We start from the raw sequence: 19,632 nt of genomic DNA, 5'->3' as shown, positions 1-19,632 counted from the left end.
TGGTAATGGTTCCCCTCTCCACCATACATCATAAAATGTCTACACCCGAGTAAAAATTATTTACTTATTTATTTATTGAATTTATATTGCTGCCTATTTGCCCATGGTGACTCGAGGTGGCTTGCAGAATATTTAAGAAAAAATAAAATAAAAACTAACAAAAAGAATTAAATAAATTAATAAAGTACAATAGAAAAAAATCTGAAAAAAAAAACAACCCCAACCCGACGACAGCAGATCACATGAGCCATTTGATGGGCTCCATCCTGCTCTGGGTTCCCCAGGCCTGCCGGCAGAACCAGGTCTTCAGAGCCTTCCAGAAGAATATTAGAGAGGGGGCCATTCTAATCTCTGGGGGAATGATGTTTCAGAAAGAGGGAACCACCATGGAAAAGGCCCTTCTTCTGGTCCCACCAGGTTTATCTCCCTCAGGGATGGGACCCACAACATTCCCTGCCTGCCCACTCTGATGGAAACTAAACTAAAAATAATGGAAACTAAAAAGAATAAGACCTAATTAAGAAACAACCAATGGAAATAGAATTTCATCCCAGGGTGGGAGGGAAGAGCCAGGTTTTCAAATTTGCTTGAAAGACAACAAGCTCAGGAAATTAGAGGATATTGTTCTAGAGCAGGGCTGTCAAACTTATATCGTCACAAAGATGTTATGTGACATATCAAAATTTCCTCCCCACCTTCGTTAATCCGGGCATGGGCGTGGCCAGTGGGGCGGGAGTTTGACAGCCCTGTTCTAGAGGCAACATTTCAAAGAAAGCACATTTCCTGAAACCCATCTTGGAAAAGGACTTCCTTTCTTCAGTAAAACCCAAGCCCATGATTTTGCAGTAGCAGGTTCGCTACCTATCCAACTATCTATGTTAAAGTAAGCAGAGAAAGAAGTTTCTGGGACTGGAATTGTTATGTTAGCCAAGGTATTGAAAGATGACATGGTAACAGAATAAAGTTCTAAGACATTCAAAAACACAGTGAGCTACTACGGAATCCCAGTGGAAAGGAACTCTCAGTATTGATTACCTACCCTTTTCTACATTACATATAATGTTCACAGTCTCTAATAAAGTAAGGATCAGACTAGATTATCGCTTAAAGTAGCTAATAATCAGACTAGATCTTTGCTTAAAAGATCTCCTCTATAGAAGTAATACACTTCAGTCATCAGCTGCCATAAAAGATGAAAATACTCAGAGATGGAACTCATGTCTATAATTCCAGCTAGACAAGGCTCTATTGAAGTAGCTTATTGGAACATACATTGGTCATATATGAGGAAAAAAGTAAAACAAAACAAAACAGACCAGCTCTATATCTCACCTTCCTCAACAGTCAATGGATCTTGGCAGAGTCTGGAATTAGAAGTGTATTTGTAGATAATTTGCAATCCTTTTGGATTTCCAATCATCAATTATTGAAGTAGAGATTTAGGAAAGAATCTCTGAGTAAGGATATCCCTCTGTTTATTTGGCTCACTGAATGACCAATAGTAGTTTGGACCCTTCTTCCCCAAATGTGATCACATTATAGACAATATTTTGTTTACTGGTTCTAATCCACCAGAGTGCGAGAACTGGGTAAATTGATCGTTTTAGAGAAAGTTTAACTCAAAACTTGAGGCAATAATTCAACTGGCATTTGAATATCTAGTACTTTTCTAAAACAGATGTGAGCACTATATACAGTCCATTATGAAAACGTTGTTCAGATTACTGAACTGGACTTTGAGGCACTGACCTGTGTCTTAATGATGCTTGATCCATCTGTGACTTCTATGGTGAGATTGTAGTTTGATCTTTCCTTTGCATCTAGAGTTCTTGCAATAACAATGCTGCCAGTGCTCTTCTCGATGTCAAAATTCATAGCATCATCACCACCTTGGAAGAGAGGGAGGACTTTAGAAATAAAGAATTATGATGGAGGCTAGATGTCTGAACATCCGCCTCTCCTGGGGAGGACCAGAGGAAAATAATTCTTGCTGTTGGCAGCATTTGTAACAAGCTCACTCATGGAGTTTGATTAGAAACATTTAGTGGGAGGAAGCAGAATAGCATAAAAGTTGGGTGGGGAATCTCTGTGAAAGGTTTCTATTGTCACCACTGATCTGTGTTTATTTACTTAATATACAGTATTGACTTAAGAAGCTAATGTCTACTTGTAATGCAGTGTTACTTAAGGTAAAGGGAGGGGAATGACATCAACCAGTGAAAGGCAGGAGAGCAGGGAATATTGGGGCAAATTGGCAGAGAGAGGATATATTCTGGCTCCACTTCAAGGTGCAATGCTTAAGCCAGTTCCGCTCTCATGCTTATGCCCTGTTGAGGCTTGCCCTATTTCCTGGAGGACTTTTTCAGTCCATTCCCCTGCTCACTTCCTTTTTTGTAATTCTTTAATGGATGATACTGGACTCTGTGTGTGTGCGTGCGTGCGTGTGTGTGTGTGCACATTTATGGGTGTGTGTCTGTCCAATAACAGGAGCTTGGCTGTTTTCTTGCAGACGTTTCATTACTCAAACTAGGCAACATCTGACTGACTTATTTGTGAATACCCCAGGCATTAGGCAGCATTTGATTTTCCCATTCTTAATCAAACTGAAGACAAGAACCCAAATTCTATGCATCCAAGAGCATAGTTGCAGCAGTAAAATAAAGCTGAAGGATAACCTGAAGAATTACTTTTAGCTGCCCTATTGAGGATTCCTGAAGAGAGAGGGGGAGAAGACACTCCTGCTAAACACCGCCCCCCCAACAGTATAAACCAGAGCTCTCCAACCTTGGCAACTTTAAGCCTGGAGGACTTCAACTCCCAGAATTCTGGGAGTTGAAATCCTCGAGGCTTAAAGTTGCCAAGGTTGGAGACCCCTGGTATAAACAATTTTCTTGATCATGAATCAATGGTTGTCTATTAGACTCACAAATGCATGTCTCATATAATTCAAACAACCATGGAAGGGTAACGCATAGGATAGAGAAGTAATTGTTTTGAATGCTGGGGGAAAAATATGTCCCCCTCTCCGTGTAAAATGTTTTTGCTTTTTTTATATATATAAGTTTTATTTGAGTTTTCACAAAAAGAAAAGAAATACAAGTAAAACATCTTTTTTGAAAGCAGCATAATCCCGGGTTACATCTCTTCGTACAGACACAAATTCAGGTTCATGCTCATTTTTATATTCCATTCCATATCTTATTACTATTCTACATTTTCTACATGGCTTCTCCCCTCTTTTAACTTTCTTAATTTTATTTTATTTATTTCATCTCAATTCAAATCATTGTACTTATATTCTTTGTCTGTCCTGTTTCAACTGTCTACTATCTTTTCTCATTAAACAAAATTTCTCCTGTAATCACTGATTGGAGTATGACGCCTTTATATCTTTCCCCTAAAATTATAACACTTAATATAATACATAACTTCCATTCGGATTTTGCTTGGTACATTCTAAAACTACACACTGTATTCTTGAAAAAAGAAAAAATTATAAATGTATAATATAATTAAACAACAATCCATTCCAATTCAATTCTATCATTAATATTAATATTCATTTAAATCTTAACATTTTGCACATTACTTTTCAAATAAATATCATACTTCTATGGGAACAATTATAAACTTTCTATAGTTAATTCCCTCCCCTCTTCACTTATATTTTATAAAACATTGACTCATTAAAATGTTCCCGTTCCTTCCTAATTCAATTTTCTCATTTATTTTATTTCATTTGTTTTATTCACAAACATTTCACCAAACCACACCAACTACTTTATCCCTCTTTTTAATCATATGTTGTTTCCAATTTTCTAAAATTATTTCTATTACAAATATAACAATAGAATCTTATGTATCTTCACAGAATCCCTTTTTCAGTTAGATTTTCACCCATTATCTCTAAATAGGTCCTGTTTCTTTACATCTTGCTCCAAACCTTTGTAACTTCTCTTCCTTTCCTTCTTCCCTCTCTTCTTCTCTCTCCCCTTTTTACCCCCCTGTCTCTCCACCTCTATTTCCCTCTTCTGTATTCCCCTCTTCTGTTGCTTTCCAACATTATATCCACTTTTCAAATTATTTTTCCCTTCTTTGGCTGTTTTTTTAAGTCTTAAATTCTCCATTCTCTTTCCCCCCTTTCTTCCTCACATAGAGTTACTTGTTCATTAAAGATGGCTTCTTCTTTGTCCCAGTCTTCTTGTTTTGCAGTCTTTTCTTGTTGTTTCTCGTAGTTGCAGATCTCCACTTCTAAGAATTGAAAAACGAAGCCAAAAGAGCCCTTCCCTTCTTGTGCATCTTCTTTGTATTTTTTAAGTTCCATTTTCAATTCATCCAGAAGTGATGCCGTTGTAAAAAATTTTAAACAACCACCCAATTGGTTTTAGTCATTCAAATATAATAACCAAAAATCCAAGTCACCAAGCAATCCAAATACACACAAGCTGTTTCTTTTTACACTTTCTTTCTTTTTCACTTTCTCTTCCTGGGGTTACTATTTAGTTGCAAAATTTCAGTTAAAATGTATCTTTTAGAAGTCTTATTAAAATTTTACTTTAGATTCTTTTGAAGTCCAGGCAGTCTCCTCCCTCCAGATCCTGCCCTTATTCTTTTCCTCTCCCTTCCTGCTTATAGAAGAAAAAATTAATGTCCAGAAATCTTTATTGTCCCTTTGGCATTTAGTTATATTTTCAGCTTAATTGCCTATTGATGCCAAAGCGGATTTTTTCGATTTCTTATTCAGATCTCTTAGTTGTCAATGTAAGGAAGGAGAGAGAAGAAAAAAAAAACTTTCCCTTTTCACTTTCTTTCGCTGCTTCCGACTCTTCTTTGGGAGCGATGTTATCTTTTGTAAAATTTAAATTCCACGGTACCTTAGTTATTGCTTTTTCAACTTAACCTGGTCAGCCAAAACTTTCACTTCTTATCTTCCTCCTGCACTTTCTTTTCCGGTTGAGTTCTTCTTTGAGGTGGCCATTTCTGACCACCAGTCCTACCGCCTTTGGGAAAGGGAGTTTGGCCAGCTGAGGAGGAGAGATGCGGCTCTCCTCGACCCTGCTGGTGATCTCCCCCCTCTTCACCACCTCTACGGGGTGGCTTAGCCCTGAAACCAGCCGGTTCGGGGCGCTCCAGCGGCGAGCCCAGGCAGAAACCGTGCACGATCGCGGATTCCTGTTTGTCGCCGAAGCCCTTCAAACCAGAAGTCGAAATGTTTTTGCTTTTTCAGTAATGATTTAAGGTGGAAAAAGGAAAATACTCAGGAAAGCGAACGTCAAGCAAAATGTTCATGTTAGGAAGAAATAACAGAAAACAAATACAAAAAGGGCTAGAGGATGCTGCATTGTGAGGTTTGTGAGAATGAACTTGTGCAGCTGACTTACTGTATCTAAGCAAACAGGTGAGAACATTAACTTGTACAAATGCTTAAGAAGGCAAGTGAAAGGAAAGAAAGGGTAAAGGGAGGCACAAAATTTGGAAATTACGGTCAATGTAATGAAAGTTCCGTAATTCCGGTGAAAACCATACAATGTTGAACAGACTATGTTCCGAAACATTTTGTTCCCTTCCACATGATCCTGACAGAATAGCAAAGAAAAATCAAAGCACTGCTCAGTTTCTAAAATAAAGATTATTTATTTCCCTGCCCTTGTATTTACATTTAAATTTATATTGCATGCTACATGTAGCATGCAACACACTCTTTCAGAGACACAAAGGCACATATAAAAAGAAAACTTTGTGTAGATACATAAGCCTGTTTACTGGTTATAATTATTTTATTCTCTGTTTTGCAAAAATATATCACATTTTTATACAGAAATGCTTATGCAATGAAAGGCTTGCCCTCAGGTCAAAAGGTCAAGAGGCAGGGACAAATAATTATTCGAAGTATAGTTGGAAATCAACCTAGCATCCTTACATCAGAGGGTGAATGGGATGGCATGCATCCAGATGCTACTATGATAAATGCTAACTTTTTAAAGTAAAATATACTAATGTACTATAAAATATAGTATATTGATACACTATATAATATTTCCACAATAAAATGTGCTTACTCTAAGAAATAGTCCCTCATAGGAACATTAAGTTCATTTTATCCTATACAAGAATATTGATTCTTCAATTCATATACAGCATGCAAGTTATGGTTATATTCCCTTCTGTATTCCCATTTTCAGGCTTTGTGAAACTGTCACAAAGATAAAATTAATTTGTAACAGGCATGCTCTCTTTACCTCTTCGCTCTTTGAAAAAATTGCAATATATAAATATGAAATATACTCTAAAAGTGGTATATTTTAGATTCAGATTGTGCTGTGTTTTGGAGCAGACTGAAAAGGGATTAAATGTAAAGAAGTAGCTCTACTGACATCATAAGTTTACCTGGTTTGTTTGGGGGGTACTGGAAAGCAAATACAGGTGGTCCTTGACTTATGACCACAATTGAGCCCAAAATTTATGTTAAGTGAGTTTTGCCCCATTTTACAACATTTCTTGACACAGTTGTTAACCAAATCACTGCAGCTGATAAGTTAGTAACCTGATTGTTAAGTGAATCTGGCTTCCCCATTGACTTTGCTTGTCAGGAGGTTACAAAATGGAATCACATGACTCTGAGGATGCTGCCATGGTCATAAGTATGAACCAGTTGCCAAGTATCTGAATTTTGATCACATGGGGATGCTGCAAATGTTGTAACTGTGAAAAATGGTCATAAGTCACTGGTTTCAGTGCTGTTGAAACTTTGAACAATCACTAAATGAACTGTTGTAAGTTGAGGGCTACCTGTAATGCAAACTACAATGTTGAGTGGTAGCGCAGCGGTTAGCATGTAGTATTGCAGGTTACTTCTGCTGACTACCAGCAGTTCGAATCTCACCAGCTAAAGGTTGTCTCAGCCTTCCATCCTTCCAAGGTTGGTAAAATGAGGACCCAGATTGTTGGGGGCAATGGGCTGACTCTGTAAACCGCTTAGAGAGGGCTGTAAAGCACTATGAAGCAGTATACAAGTCTAAGTGCTATTGCTATTGAGCCAATTAACCCTTAGATTCTGCTCCAAACAAACCAATTCTCCCCAATCAGCTAATTTCCTTGCTGCCGTACAATTTACTTATGTAAAGGTGATCTCTGTGATGAAGGCAAAAGTTCAGAAATGATCTCTGTGATGAAGGCAAAAGTTCAGAAAAAGTTTACAAAAATGATACCTTTAGAGATGTGGGTTTTCGTACCCCTCTGTAGCCACACAGATTACATTGGATGAATAAAAGAAGACAGACACGGTTGGGTAAGTATTGTTCACTTCATTGAGGATGATACTGATGGCACCAAAATAAAATACAGGTAGTCCTCAACATACAACCATTCATTTAGTGAAATTATAACATTACTGAAAGAAGTGACTTATTACCATTGCAGCATCCTCACAATCACAAGGTCAGAATTTGGGCGGCTGACAACTGGCATGTATTAATAATGATTGCAGTGTCCCGGGGTCATTTGCAACTTTCCCAGCTGGCTTTCGACTTTGACAAGCAAAGTCAATGGGGAAAACTGGATTGGCTTAATGACTGCATAATTTCCTTAAACTGCAATGATTCACTTAACAACCAAGTCAAAAAAAGGTTGTAATATCAGGTGTAACTCACAAAACAACTGCCTTCTCTCAGCAATGGAAATTTGGAAATTCTGGTTCCTAATTCCAATTTTCAAAGAAAATATAGCCTAGCTTTCCTTATCCTTTCGTTCTTCAGATGTATTGGAAATACACCTTCCACAAATGCCAAGTCATGCTGGCTTAGACATCTAGGAGTTGGAGTCTCAACCTTCCTGGAAGGTCCTAATTGAGGAAAACTGATCTAGTCCCATTCTGGGAATAGGAGCAAATTCACTCTGCTAAAACTGTCTCTTTGATATGAATCCTTCAGTAAAAGAATGCAGCTTAATGCAAGCACAACTGAATGAATATTACAGAACATTGTAACGAAAGCTGAAGTAGGTGGAAAACTAATGCTAGGACTGACTATATGCTATAGAGCGGTGGCCTCCAATCTTTTGGGTGCCAAGGACTGGGTTCCATGAAGGAGTTTTTCCATGGACCGGAGTGGTGGTGATTTTACATGCTCCCTGGATTGCACGTGTGCGCCGATGGGGCTTCACAGGCTTACGCGGACCGGTTTTTGATAGGCTGCGAATCAGTGCTGATCTGTGGACTGGGAGTTGGGGATCCCTGCTATAGAGAATGCCTTATACTATATACACATACTTTAAAATTCCTATTTCTACTCCATGAAACAATTTAATTATAAAGTTTCTTACATTCATTTTATGTTGGGAGGAGAGATCATCCCATGAATGTTGACTTAGTTTTTACCAGATGTATAGAATTGTTTTCTTGACTGAACTTAATTCTACAATTTGTATTTTATTTCCAGATTCTAAAAAAACACAAAAACAAAATACAAACCAGTCTAATTTATTTAGTGTTGAACTACTTGAAACTGTGTGTTTTTAAAAGTTCAGCCTCAGTCTAGAAATCTTCTTACAAAACTACTTATTTATCCTTATCTCAAAAATGAAGTTACCTCACTTTTAGTAAATGAAGTTAAGTAATTCACTTTACTATTGTTATGAACTCCATGGCTCAAGGTGGGCAGTGATTAGTGATAATCACAATACAATAACATCCAGTTATTGTAGCTTCTTAGACAAAAAAATTGAACCGTGTTTTTTCCATTTTACTGCATATGTTATATGTTGTTTTATGTCCCTGGAAGATCCAATAATTGTACTTGCTGAAAATAGATATTCTGGTGAAAGAAAATTATAGGATAAGTCCTTAACTATCCACTTCACAATTAAAGGCCAAGAAAACACCATATTCCCCTTAAGCGTGGCCCATGGCTACCAAAATATTGCCCATCCCTTACTATACAAATGAATTTTCCACTTTGTTTCAATATTTCCTGCATTACCTCATGGCATTTACTGAAATCAGATACAGCCCAGCTTCTAATTTTCATCCACAATGCAAAATAATCCTTCCCACAATGGGAACATTGTTGGTCAATTACAGCCTTTTCCAACCTGGCTCCTTCTAATTGTGTTGGGATTGCCTACTGCCTAAGGATACTGGGTGGCTGCTGCCTCAACATGCTGGACTAGTAATCACAGATGGCTATCACATAGATTTTAGGTAAAACTCAGGTCATTATCAGAGTACCAAGTTCTTAATTTTTAAAAATAATTAATCACTACCTAGTAACAAAGAGATCTCTGCTGATAACACAATTGTGCAAACAATTCCTGCTGATCAATACATTTCTATAAAAAAAAATCAAAAATTTATAGTAAGAAGATGTGTGTTTCTGTCTGTTTACAGAAAAAGAAAAGAGCATTTCAGATTAATTGGCCCAAACAATGGAGAAGGGAACAAGAAATGCAGAAGATTAGTTCCATTCTTCCAAAATGTTTTTCTCTCCCCCGCTCCTACCCCCTTGGGTAGATTTATTTTTTATTGTTGTGGGAAATAAGCATGGTTATTACATATTCCATGTGAGCCACAATATGTGTTTGGACCTGTTTGAAAACACTAAAATTTTCATTAAGATTGGAACACTGCCAAGCAATGGCATGCTGCAAGCTGTGATAGGTACTGTAATACAAAATGTACATTATTACACTGTTCATCGAACTTTTATCAGATTGAATACTGCTTCATATCAGTGCTGAAGCTTTGTTTATAATACTCCTGCCACCTACAATATGAACAGCCTTTGATATCTCAGGCCCCTATGGATATGAAATACCAGGAGAATACAAGCAACGTTTGTTTTTTCCAGTTCAGAATCACTGTGAAGCTCCTTTCTCAACTGCACATATTCTCACCTGTGATATTAAACCAGATCTGGCTGAGCCCAGCATCAACACTGATCACTCCCACCATGTGGTTCACGGGATCTGTTTCCATGACTGTAAAGTTGAAATGAGGTTCATCAAAAGCCAATGGCTCTGAGGAGGGGAAGGGCTTTGGGATCCAGTCAATGTGAAGCCTCACACTGGAGGAAAGCTGTGGGGTGCCACCATCAGTAGCCTTGACCTGCCAAAAAGAAAACACTAGCTCATATAGATCTAGGGATCTGAAAGATAATATATTCATCCTGAGGAGCTTCTGCCATGCTTGTGGCTTATTCCTGCCTAAATTAAACTTCTATACTTTTAGGATGGGAAAACACAAAACCAAGGTAGACAAACATAATATATCAGGATTAATGTATTTATTGACTTCTATTGTTTATACAACCTCATATATGCAGGACAAACCGTATTTTTACATTCTTTTAACTATTTAATCAAGGCACACATATTTATTTGCATCTACCACCATGCCACCATAGGTAAAAAAAATCCTCCTAAATTAAAAAAAAATTTGAACCATGATCTGAAATGCTCAGCTTAAACCGATTTACTGCTCAACACAAAGAAACATACGAGCCCTTCTATCCTTGATAAATGGTTCCTCTACTAAGATGCCTCCAGGACAATTACATCTTACATTTCATTGGCCTCTATTTTTATTATTATGCTCCATCGAGTCTAGCTTGTGCTACTACAGGTAATCCCAGTTTAACACCTGTTTTATTTAGCAAGTGTTTGAGGTTATATAAAAGTAACTTTAAGTGCTAAAAAATATAATCTGCATATTTACAATCATCACAACATCTTCATGGTCACATGATGAGATTTGGGCACTTTGCAACTGGTGGGTGTTTATTCTCATGTGATCTCCATTTGTGCACCTCACAGCTGGCTTCTGACAAGCAGTCAATAGAGAAGCTGGAACTAAAATCTCAGGCCATAATCACACAATGTCTTAATAACCATGGTGTTGTAAGCCCATTACGATCACAAGATGTTTCACTTAATGACCATGTAGCTTAGAAATGAAGTTGCCAATCTGAATTCTGGTTTTTAAACAAAGACTACCTGTCTCTCACTTTGCACTCAGCTTGATAAATGAACGAAGCTCTTACTTAATTCCACATATACTGTATTATCTTTAGGATGAGTTCCATGTCAGGCTGTTTTCCTTTCCAATGGTCAATAAAAAGATTCTACTGTGAATTCAATATTCTAGTTCAAAGAATTCAGCTTTAATGAACTGAACAGATGGCATACTCTGAAAAAAAATGTTTAATTTGTGTGCAAAGATTTCACTTTGTAGTGAAAAACAATACATGCTACTAATCAAAAATATTTTTCCACTCTTCAGTGTGGCCTTGCATTGCCTAACTATTCCATGCAACATTAATGCCATTTTAATTCCCTTTTCCAATATTTCTTTAAACTGGGTTGGAGAAATATGTTATCTTCTTAAGGGAGTTAAAAATTGTCTTTATTGAATTGTTTCAAAATCAGCTAGCATCAAATCGTTATTAAAAGAGTTTTTTTAAAAAAAGTCACCAGAGTCCAGTTTAACTACAGCCACAAGAGGAAAAAAAGTGTAAATCACAAGGAACAGTATTGTTTCATATTCAGAAAGACGATCACCTGTCTTTAGTCTCCTTATGCTTCTAATGATACTCACTGTAAGTATGTTGTATTCTTGGGCAGAGAAAGCCTTTTGGGAGAACACTATGCCTGTCACTGGATGGATGCTGAACAGTCCCTCACTGTTTTCTTCTAGGCTGTAAGTGATTTGGCAATTCAGTCCCTCGTCACGATCTGCAGCAATCACCCTGTAGACCGGCAAAGGAGTTTCGGAGGCTGCTTTTTCTGGCAGCTGAACCATAAACAACTTTTGGGAGAAGCTGGGAGGATTGTCATTCACATCAAGGACCTGGATTACCACTCTACTGCTAGACTGCAAAACCGGATCCCCATTGTCTGAAACTGAAACCTGCAAGAAAAAGGCAATAGAGAGTCTCCCATCAGAACACAATGGAAGGTAAGAGCCTGTTTGTAATATAGGCATGCGCTCCTTTCCAGGCAGGAAGCTCGCTTTCAATTATGATTCATCTAAAGATGACTGAAGTTAGTCTTCAACAGTTTGTTGCATGCTGGACTACACTGACTGGATTGATAGATGAGCCATAGACTCGGATAAGAACAAGTCTAAAACAAAGTTGTTGGAAAAAGCAAGTGTTATTGTTGCAAAGAAGAAAGACCATCAGCAGGAAAAAAAAAATACAATTGCTGTGTTTGTGTGTTTAATACAAAGATACAGCCCACATTTATAACCCAAAGCTGGAAAAGATTACGAAGTAATTGGTCTGTATCATGGAACCCACAGGCACCAATGTACTCAAAGACAACTTGCTTGATGGTCCACGTAATCTTTATTTCCAAGAATGCTTCTGCACTCCGGACATACAACCAATGCTCTCACAAAATAGAAATGACAGAAGGTTGAAGCCCTCTCTGTTGTTTAAAAAAAGTCATTTATCTTAATTCCATAATAAATGGCTTTCAAAAAAACCAAAAACAAATGGTTGTACCCATCACACCAGCTATTTTGTAAGAGTGCCCGTAATATTGTATGTTCTCAAAGATCCGACTATGCCCATTAGCTCAAAAGATTGTACATTTCTTCATTAAACTACACCTGCTGGATTGTTTAGGCAAAGGGGAAGACAACAGGAATTCACATTAATAATTTTGGTATTTGTAGCAGAACCTGGGAAGAAATTTAGTAAAAATCCTTAAAAGTAAACATACTGGAAACTGCATTTGTAAATTGAAGCAAAAGTTTGTCTAATTCAGTCCTTTCTTAGTTAGGACATGCCATGAACAGCTATCTTAATCTGAAATGTATTGTTACTCACTTTATAAGTTTCAATTAATAATCACGTGGTCATTAAATTAAGTAAGTCAACATTTTTTATACTATGTTCTCTCAAGTGGCAGGAAATTAATGACCATATTCTGTTCTTCATGGCTTAGGAAAGATGTCCTTAAAATGGTACCCTCCAGAAGGGTTGATTTTAAATCTGATATTTTCCAGCATTAATGTTCAGGATAAAAGCAACATGAAGGAACAGACATCTAGAACATCTGGATCCATCAGCTTGGGTTTGGCACAAGATTCCTGCTTTAGTCTTCAGTTAGGAAGTCAAGTCATGAGATATTTCTTAAGCTGGCACTGGGTGCAGAAGCACAAAAATGCAGAACAAGCAATTATCTTCCTGAGCAATTTGGAAATGATGGAACGAAGTCTTCCTCCTTCTCCTCTATCTATGCTCTGACTTGTAAGGAAATGTCTTTGAGGATTTTTTTTTTTAAAAAAACTACTTACAAGTAAATAAAACTAATTGCAACTTCATCATTACTCACTTCTAAGATATGTTCAGCCTTGTGTTCACGATCTAGCTGCTGAGAAGTGGTGTAAATCAAACCTATTGGGGAGAAAAGAACATTGTGAGATCCAGGCACTGCAGTACACGTGATCCTCACCTGTGCCAATCCTCAAAATGAGGTTACCCTGCAGCAAGTCAATGCTATAAGCAAAAGAACTTTACAGTTAAAAATACTTCCTTCCGCCTAAGCATGGAAGCTTTCCGCATGTCCTAATTAATTAAAGTGATTTAATTCACCCCCTTCCCAAATGTTCAACAGCAATCTCATTGTATTATAATATCCAGATTGTTAAGCCTCCATCATCAGATAAATCATTTAAACATCAAAGTAAATAGCTTGGATTGTGTAGGAGGAAGATACTTTAGGATTGTATACAGAAACACATAAAATGTCAGGGTTCCAGAAAAACCCAACTCCAATTAAAAACTCAGAGACAGGCATTTTCTCAAAGCTTCCTTTTATTAGAGTAGGTATACTGGCACATCTGGGAAATCCCGAATCTGAAAGTTCCAGGTTTCCCTCCAATAAATAAAAAATTATAAATCCACCTCCTGCACCCATCATTCCATCACATGCCCCAATCACCATCCGTCCCAATTTGAGACATCCCCTCAACCACTCCTCAGCCAGGTGCAGGAATAATCTGACCTTGACTTTAAAGAAGAATGCTATTATGTCTAACCACATAAGCTCCATAAAATCCCCCCTCCCATCTTCCCATGCTCAAGAATGTGGCAGCGTGGGAGCTTCTGGTGCTAATATGGCTTCCAAAGCTGACATAAATATTGGTCCATCTATCTGTGATGTTCTGTCTATCCATCTATCTAAAATGTATATGCTGCTCATCAATCAATCAGGAATTGGAGTGGGGTTATATTCCATGTAAAGGTCTACTAAAACTTTTTTTAAACTGAAAATGTGTCTGAAAATTGAAAGCTTTATTTTTGAATACAATCTATATCTCAAAGCTGAGAATTTGGAACACTTGTTATGCCTTATTCTTATATTTCACAGGGATTATAGCAGTCAGCTAAACTGCAAACGTTACAGACCTGTTAAATAAATGGAAAACATGCTCAGCAACTGATCTCTCTATATATTGACTACATCATTTGTTTATTTAATTGTCCCATTATATGTAGTTTGCAACATGCAACAATGAACAATGTTTCCTTAAAAGTTGATAATATTACCCAGATCACCCACTTTCATAAAAAGAATATATAAAAAGAATGCCAACAACTGTACAATAAATGCCCACAGTAACCTGCAATCAAAGATAATTCCAAACACTTTTTATTGGAAAAATAAGTTTGTTTATGCTGCATTTTGAAGACCAAAACATAGATTTAATTTTTCTTCTTCATATGTATAGTTTGTAGTTTATCTTATCTTCTTCGGCAAAAGGAGGTCTGGAAAATGTCATAACAGTTGTTCAGTTTTTGAAACTGAAATTACAGTAAATGGAAAAGCCCACCACTGTAATGCTTTGAATAACTTTTGACTTAGGATAAAGTAGTAAATATTAGACAAGATTCAAGGATATTTGAAGGAAAGTTCTGAATCTTATCAGTTACTGATCAACAAGAAAGATAGAAGCCTACTGACCATTTACCTCTTTCCCCCTATAAAATTCAGCACTGTGAGATTCAAATGAAGGAAAACATCTGGTTACAGACCATATGGGGGGAAAAAACTAAATCAGAAAAAAACAAGCAAAAGAGGATCCAAAGAATCCCTCCTGCTATGGCAATATTGATCCCTTTCTATAAACAATTTCTGTTTTCATTACTATATATGAGGAAAACAGTCTTTAAAAATGATTGTGCTAATTATTACCTTGTTAACAAGCACAATAGAAATTCTTGCAAATTATCAAGGAATTGCTAATTGAAGAGGATTTTGCAAAGAATATTACACCCATCTCTCTTCCCTCTCCCTCAAGAACACAGAATTCACTGTATGTATGGCAGCCTAACAGCTAGCATAACCCTATTGTTGGCAAGTATTTGGCATTGCAAAAGCAGGATCATTGTCAAGAGTCTGAATTGCTGTAGAAATGGCCATATGACTTGGTGAAAGACATCAGGGATGTACACCTGCTATTGATAGAACACTCCATGGGAAAAAGCACATATAATACTGCTCCAGGGATTGTGCTAGAAACATTTGGAACAGGGCTGCAGTTTGCAGGCATCACTTGTTCATTACTTTCTCCCTGTTAGGGATTATATACAGTATATTCATCTTTGGCTCCCATTATAAACTAAAGACGAAAGAAAGCAATGTGTTAAGACAAGCTGCATTTAATGGACTTGTGTGTTCTATATGGTGTGTTATTGTTTTTTTCATCTATGCATGAACAGAAGATCCCAAGAGCAACAATGAAACCATAAAAGAATATTTGCATATATATATTAGATCTTTCTAAAGATCTTCGCTAAACATGGTTCTAAATAGTGTGCCACGACTCAGTGGAGGAAAGACTCAACAGAGGATGTTCTGATGATCTAAGTATATAGTGTGAAAATACACAGGTAGAGGGACTTCAGCATGAAAACAAAAAATTCCCTCTCAAGTACTGTATGTTTCTCCCAATACATGTATGTAAATTGACAGCAGAATCAAACTTGCTATGCCTATAAGACCAAAGAAACATATCTAATTTGCAACTGTCAAGTTGCCCAATTTTGGTGGTAGTTGCTGAAAACAGTCAATGTTTTATTATTATCTACATTTTTTTATCATTGCCATGGTAATTCTCTATTGTTTCCCCTCTATTTCTAATCTATCTACAGCAGGGGTGTCCAACCTTGGCAATTTTAAGACTTGTGGACTTCAACTCCCAGAGTTCCTCAGCCAGCTTTGCTGGCTGAGGAACTCTGGGAGTTGAAGTCCACAAGTCTTAAAATTGCCAAGGTTGGACACCCCTGATCTACAGTAATCTAAAGGATTACTGTAAACTGCATAGAGATAAATTCTTTAGCGATAAATAACAATAGGGGTTTATTCCTTGAAACATTAAATGCTAGCAGCTTTTCAAAATAGTGCACTCTATTTATTTATTAGGAATAGACTGCCATCATACTTGTCCAGATTATGATGCCCAGAACTACCAGTCAGCACAACTAAAGGATCCAGATACAAAAGTTACAACTGTAGTTTATCTATTACAAGTGAAAAGTTGCTTCAGTAATGTAGATGAAAATTGGGGAAGTGTGTTATATGAATAGTCTTGACACACGTAATTAAATACAGGAGAGTTTTTACATTTTTCTCAGAAAATATTTTTCAGAACTCTGGAATGGCATGGCTCTTCAACAGGTCATGAAGAAAAGCATGAATGTGAAAAAGAAAATTTACTGCAAGTTTGATTTATAAAAGTATTTTCCTGAAAAATATGGAATTGCTGGCACAATTATGGGAATGGAGATAAAGAGTTTCAAATTGATTTATAACATTTATTTGCCACCCATCTCATATCCAAAGGCTCCGAGTAGAAACATTGGGTGTACTAGTAATCCTATTATAATAGGTAGTCACATTATCAGTAGTCCCTGCTATGACAACAATTGGAATCAGGATTGCCATTGCTAAGTGAAGTAATGTATTTGTAAAGTATGATGTCACTGGTTGCTGTCATAACTCCAAGACACATGGATCATTTTAGTGGGAAAAGGTGGGAGTCCCAGGAGAACGGGGTGCCATTGGGGTAGGGAGAAGAGCTTGGGAGAATTAGGGGAAGGCCAGGATAGGCCACATGTAAGTCACAGAAGGTCTCAGGAGGGTCTGAGAGGGTTAGGACAGGGGATAAGTGTATTGGATGGTTGCAGCTATAACAATCAAGTATCTTTTGGTATACTAAAAAACAAACACTTGTTTTATAGTGTGTTTTATTCAAACATGCATACTTTTCTTGACAAATATCTCCTAGATAACTTAAAAATAAATAAATAAATAAACCCAAACAGTTTTAGTTTTAGCACTGGCTAGTTAAAAAAAACTATTTAAAATGACTTAGATGAGTGTTCATAGGAGAAAATCAACACATGAATACTTTGGGGGAAAGTTTTAAAGCCTCCTTTTTTAATTTGCCGCAATATTTATTGGGCACTAGTAGGAAGGAGGCAAGCTGGTTTGGCTGCCTTGTGACTCTAGAATGCCTCAGTCACACACATATCCACCACTGATTTCCTTACAAGGTCAGTTAAACACCCCATAATGAGATCTTAGAGCAATTGTGGTTATTTTTTAATCACGCTAATTCCAAAATAGAGCTGTGGTGTTTCTGTTCCTGCCAAGGCATGCAAAAATGAAATGTACTTGTGTGGATTCCAGTAGCAAGTCTTAGAAGTTGCATGAAAAAAGGCCCTAGACCAAAGCTAACTGGATGAATATAATCATTTGCCAACTACAGTTTCTTGTCAAAAGGAAGGAAGTGTAGATATTAAGCTATCTATCTGCTAGACAGACAGATGGAAACTGGAGTTGTAAATTGCTAAAGAGAGGAGAGCCTATTTCTAACCTAAAGAGAATACATTAAGGCATGAGCAGAGGGTTAGACCATTAGAAGCCTCCAAGATCCCTTCCAACTGTTATTCTGTTAAAAATCCTAATTTTTAACTTTCTTAATTATATTTCACAGCTTCTAAATGTCTATTAAAAACAAGAAATAAATATGACAAATAGACATTCAGAAGGGAATACTGTAATTACATTATTTCACTGGTCAGGAAATTTAACAAGTTACGAAGTCACATTCAGATATTGCACTGATTGAGAGATCTACCCAGAGCTCAATCATGCACCGCCAATCTTCATAAGTTACTTTACAAATAAGTGCTATAAAAAAATGTCACATGTATGAATGAAAAATTTTCTTTAAGTGACTGGGAATACATTTCTCCCCCTCTTCCTCTATTCTATGTATCTAGAAATCTGACTTATATATTCTGATGACAGATGAGTTTCTAGAAAAATTACAATGATAACAATTATACAGGTTGTTTACTCAGCTACTCAATGAAATGTCAGGTTAGTATGTTTCTGCTTTATCCATCATCTATTTCCATTTTAGATGCAGCAAATTAGTACATGACAGATTAATGCAGGCCTTAGTTTTACAATTTATATGGTCTTTCAGGTGTACAGATCATGCCAGAGGTGGTATTCATCAGGTTCTGACCAGTTCTGGAGAACTGGTAGCGGAAATTTTGAGTAGTTCGGAGAACCGGAAAATCCCACCTCTGACTGGAGATTTTACAGTATCCTTCCGCTGCCACGCCCACCAAACCACGCCCACAGAACCGGTAGTAAAACTACTTGAATCCCACCACTGGATTATGCATATATTGGGAACTCAATCAAAGCATGTTACAAAAAAAGGGCATATGCTATCATTCTAATGTCTGCTCTACAAAACACCCTTTTAAATAAATACATACATAATTTGAGCATTTGTATAATTACAAGCTACAAATGATTAAAAGCATGGTGTCTTCTAGTGCTATTTGTGGAAATGCCCAAACAGAAAATTGTCTTGGACTGACATCTCTTAGGTGCCCTGTACCTGTCCTATTCAGCTGATCACCACTCTTAAGCAATATCCTTTAGCACACTGTTAAAATCCCAAAAGGACCAGAACACTCATATTTATGCTTAACACCACTGGGATTATAAATGAGATGGTAATATTAGCCACAGAGCATGAGACACCACTGAAAAATATTATCAGAAGACCTGTGTCTGAATGGGATTTATTAATTTTCCTATCTTTAATTGAGTGTACTTCCTGGATTAATGTAAATGTTTTTAAAGATGTTGTATTTTTAATGTTTTTACTGTATTTTTAATGAATATTAGTTGCATAATTCCTGTTCAACAGATATTGTCCATGTGTAATGGAATTTGTGTGTGTGTATGTGTGTGTATTAAAACACTTGCACTAGTAGAATACCTTCCTTCTGCTTCTTGTCAGTAAAGAAAACCAAGGGCACGCCTGAACAGGAACACCCTTGTTTTTGTTAGTCACCAAAAACATTGAATTTCACTTCATTTCTTCTGGCAGAGTTCAGGACAAAGCCCTGAAAACAAAAAAAGTCCAGAAAAAAAGTAAAAGTAAAAAAAGGCCTGAAAAAAAAGTAAAAAGGACAAAGCTACAACTTGCCTAGCTTGAGAAGTTCTGAATTGAAGGAAAAAAGGAGTAAAAATGTAGGATTTTCCCATCCCACTACATCCATATTATGAATAAAGATGAAATGTATTTTCCTAATGAAA

The 19,632-nt window shown here is 36.9% G+C and overlaps 1 protein-coding gene across 1 annotated transcript in view; it reads right to left on the bottom strand.

Moving 5' to 3' along the window:
- The window catches only part of FAT2 (FAT atypical cadherin 2), an 81,497-nt gene that overhangs the window by 33,225 nt on the left and 28,640 nt on the right, over nt 1-19,632 (bottom strand). The window contains exons 4-7 of the mRNA XM_087955124.1: nt 13,333-13,394; nt 11,588-11,899; nt 9,889-10,099; nt 1,750-1,889 (exon numbers count right to left, since the gene is read on the bottom strand). Of these exons, the coding sequence (XP_087811250.1) occupies nt 1,750-1,889; nt 9,889-10,099; nt 11,588-11,899; nt 13,333-13,394 (725 nt within the window). The remainder of the gene's footprint in view (nt 1-1,749; nt 1,890-9,888; nt 10,100-11,587; nt 11,900-13,332; nt 13,395-19,632) is intronic.

This window comes from Notechis scutatus, chromosome 2 (assembly GCF_049901735.1).
Source record: "Notechis scutatus isolate UNSWTSFEM ecotype Mainland chromosome 2, rNotScu1.2, whole genome shotgun sequence".
NCBI classification, from domain to species: Eukaryota; Metazoa; Chordata; class Lepidosauria; order Squamata; family Elapidae; genus Notechis; species Notechis scutatus.
Note: the sequence above shows the minus strand (reverse complement) of the source record. Positions and strands in the feature narration are given on the sequence as shown.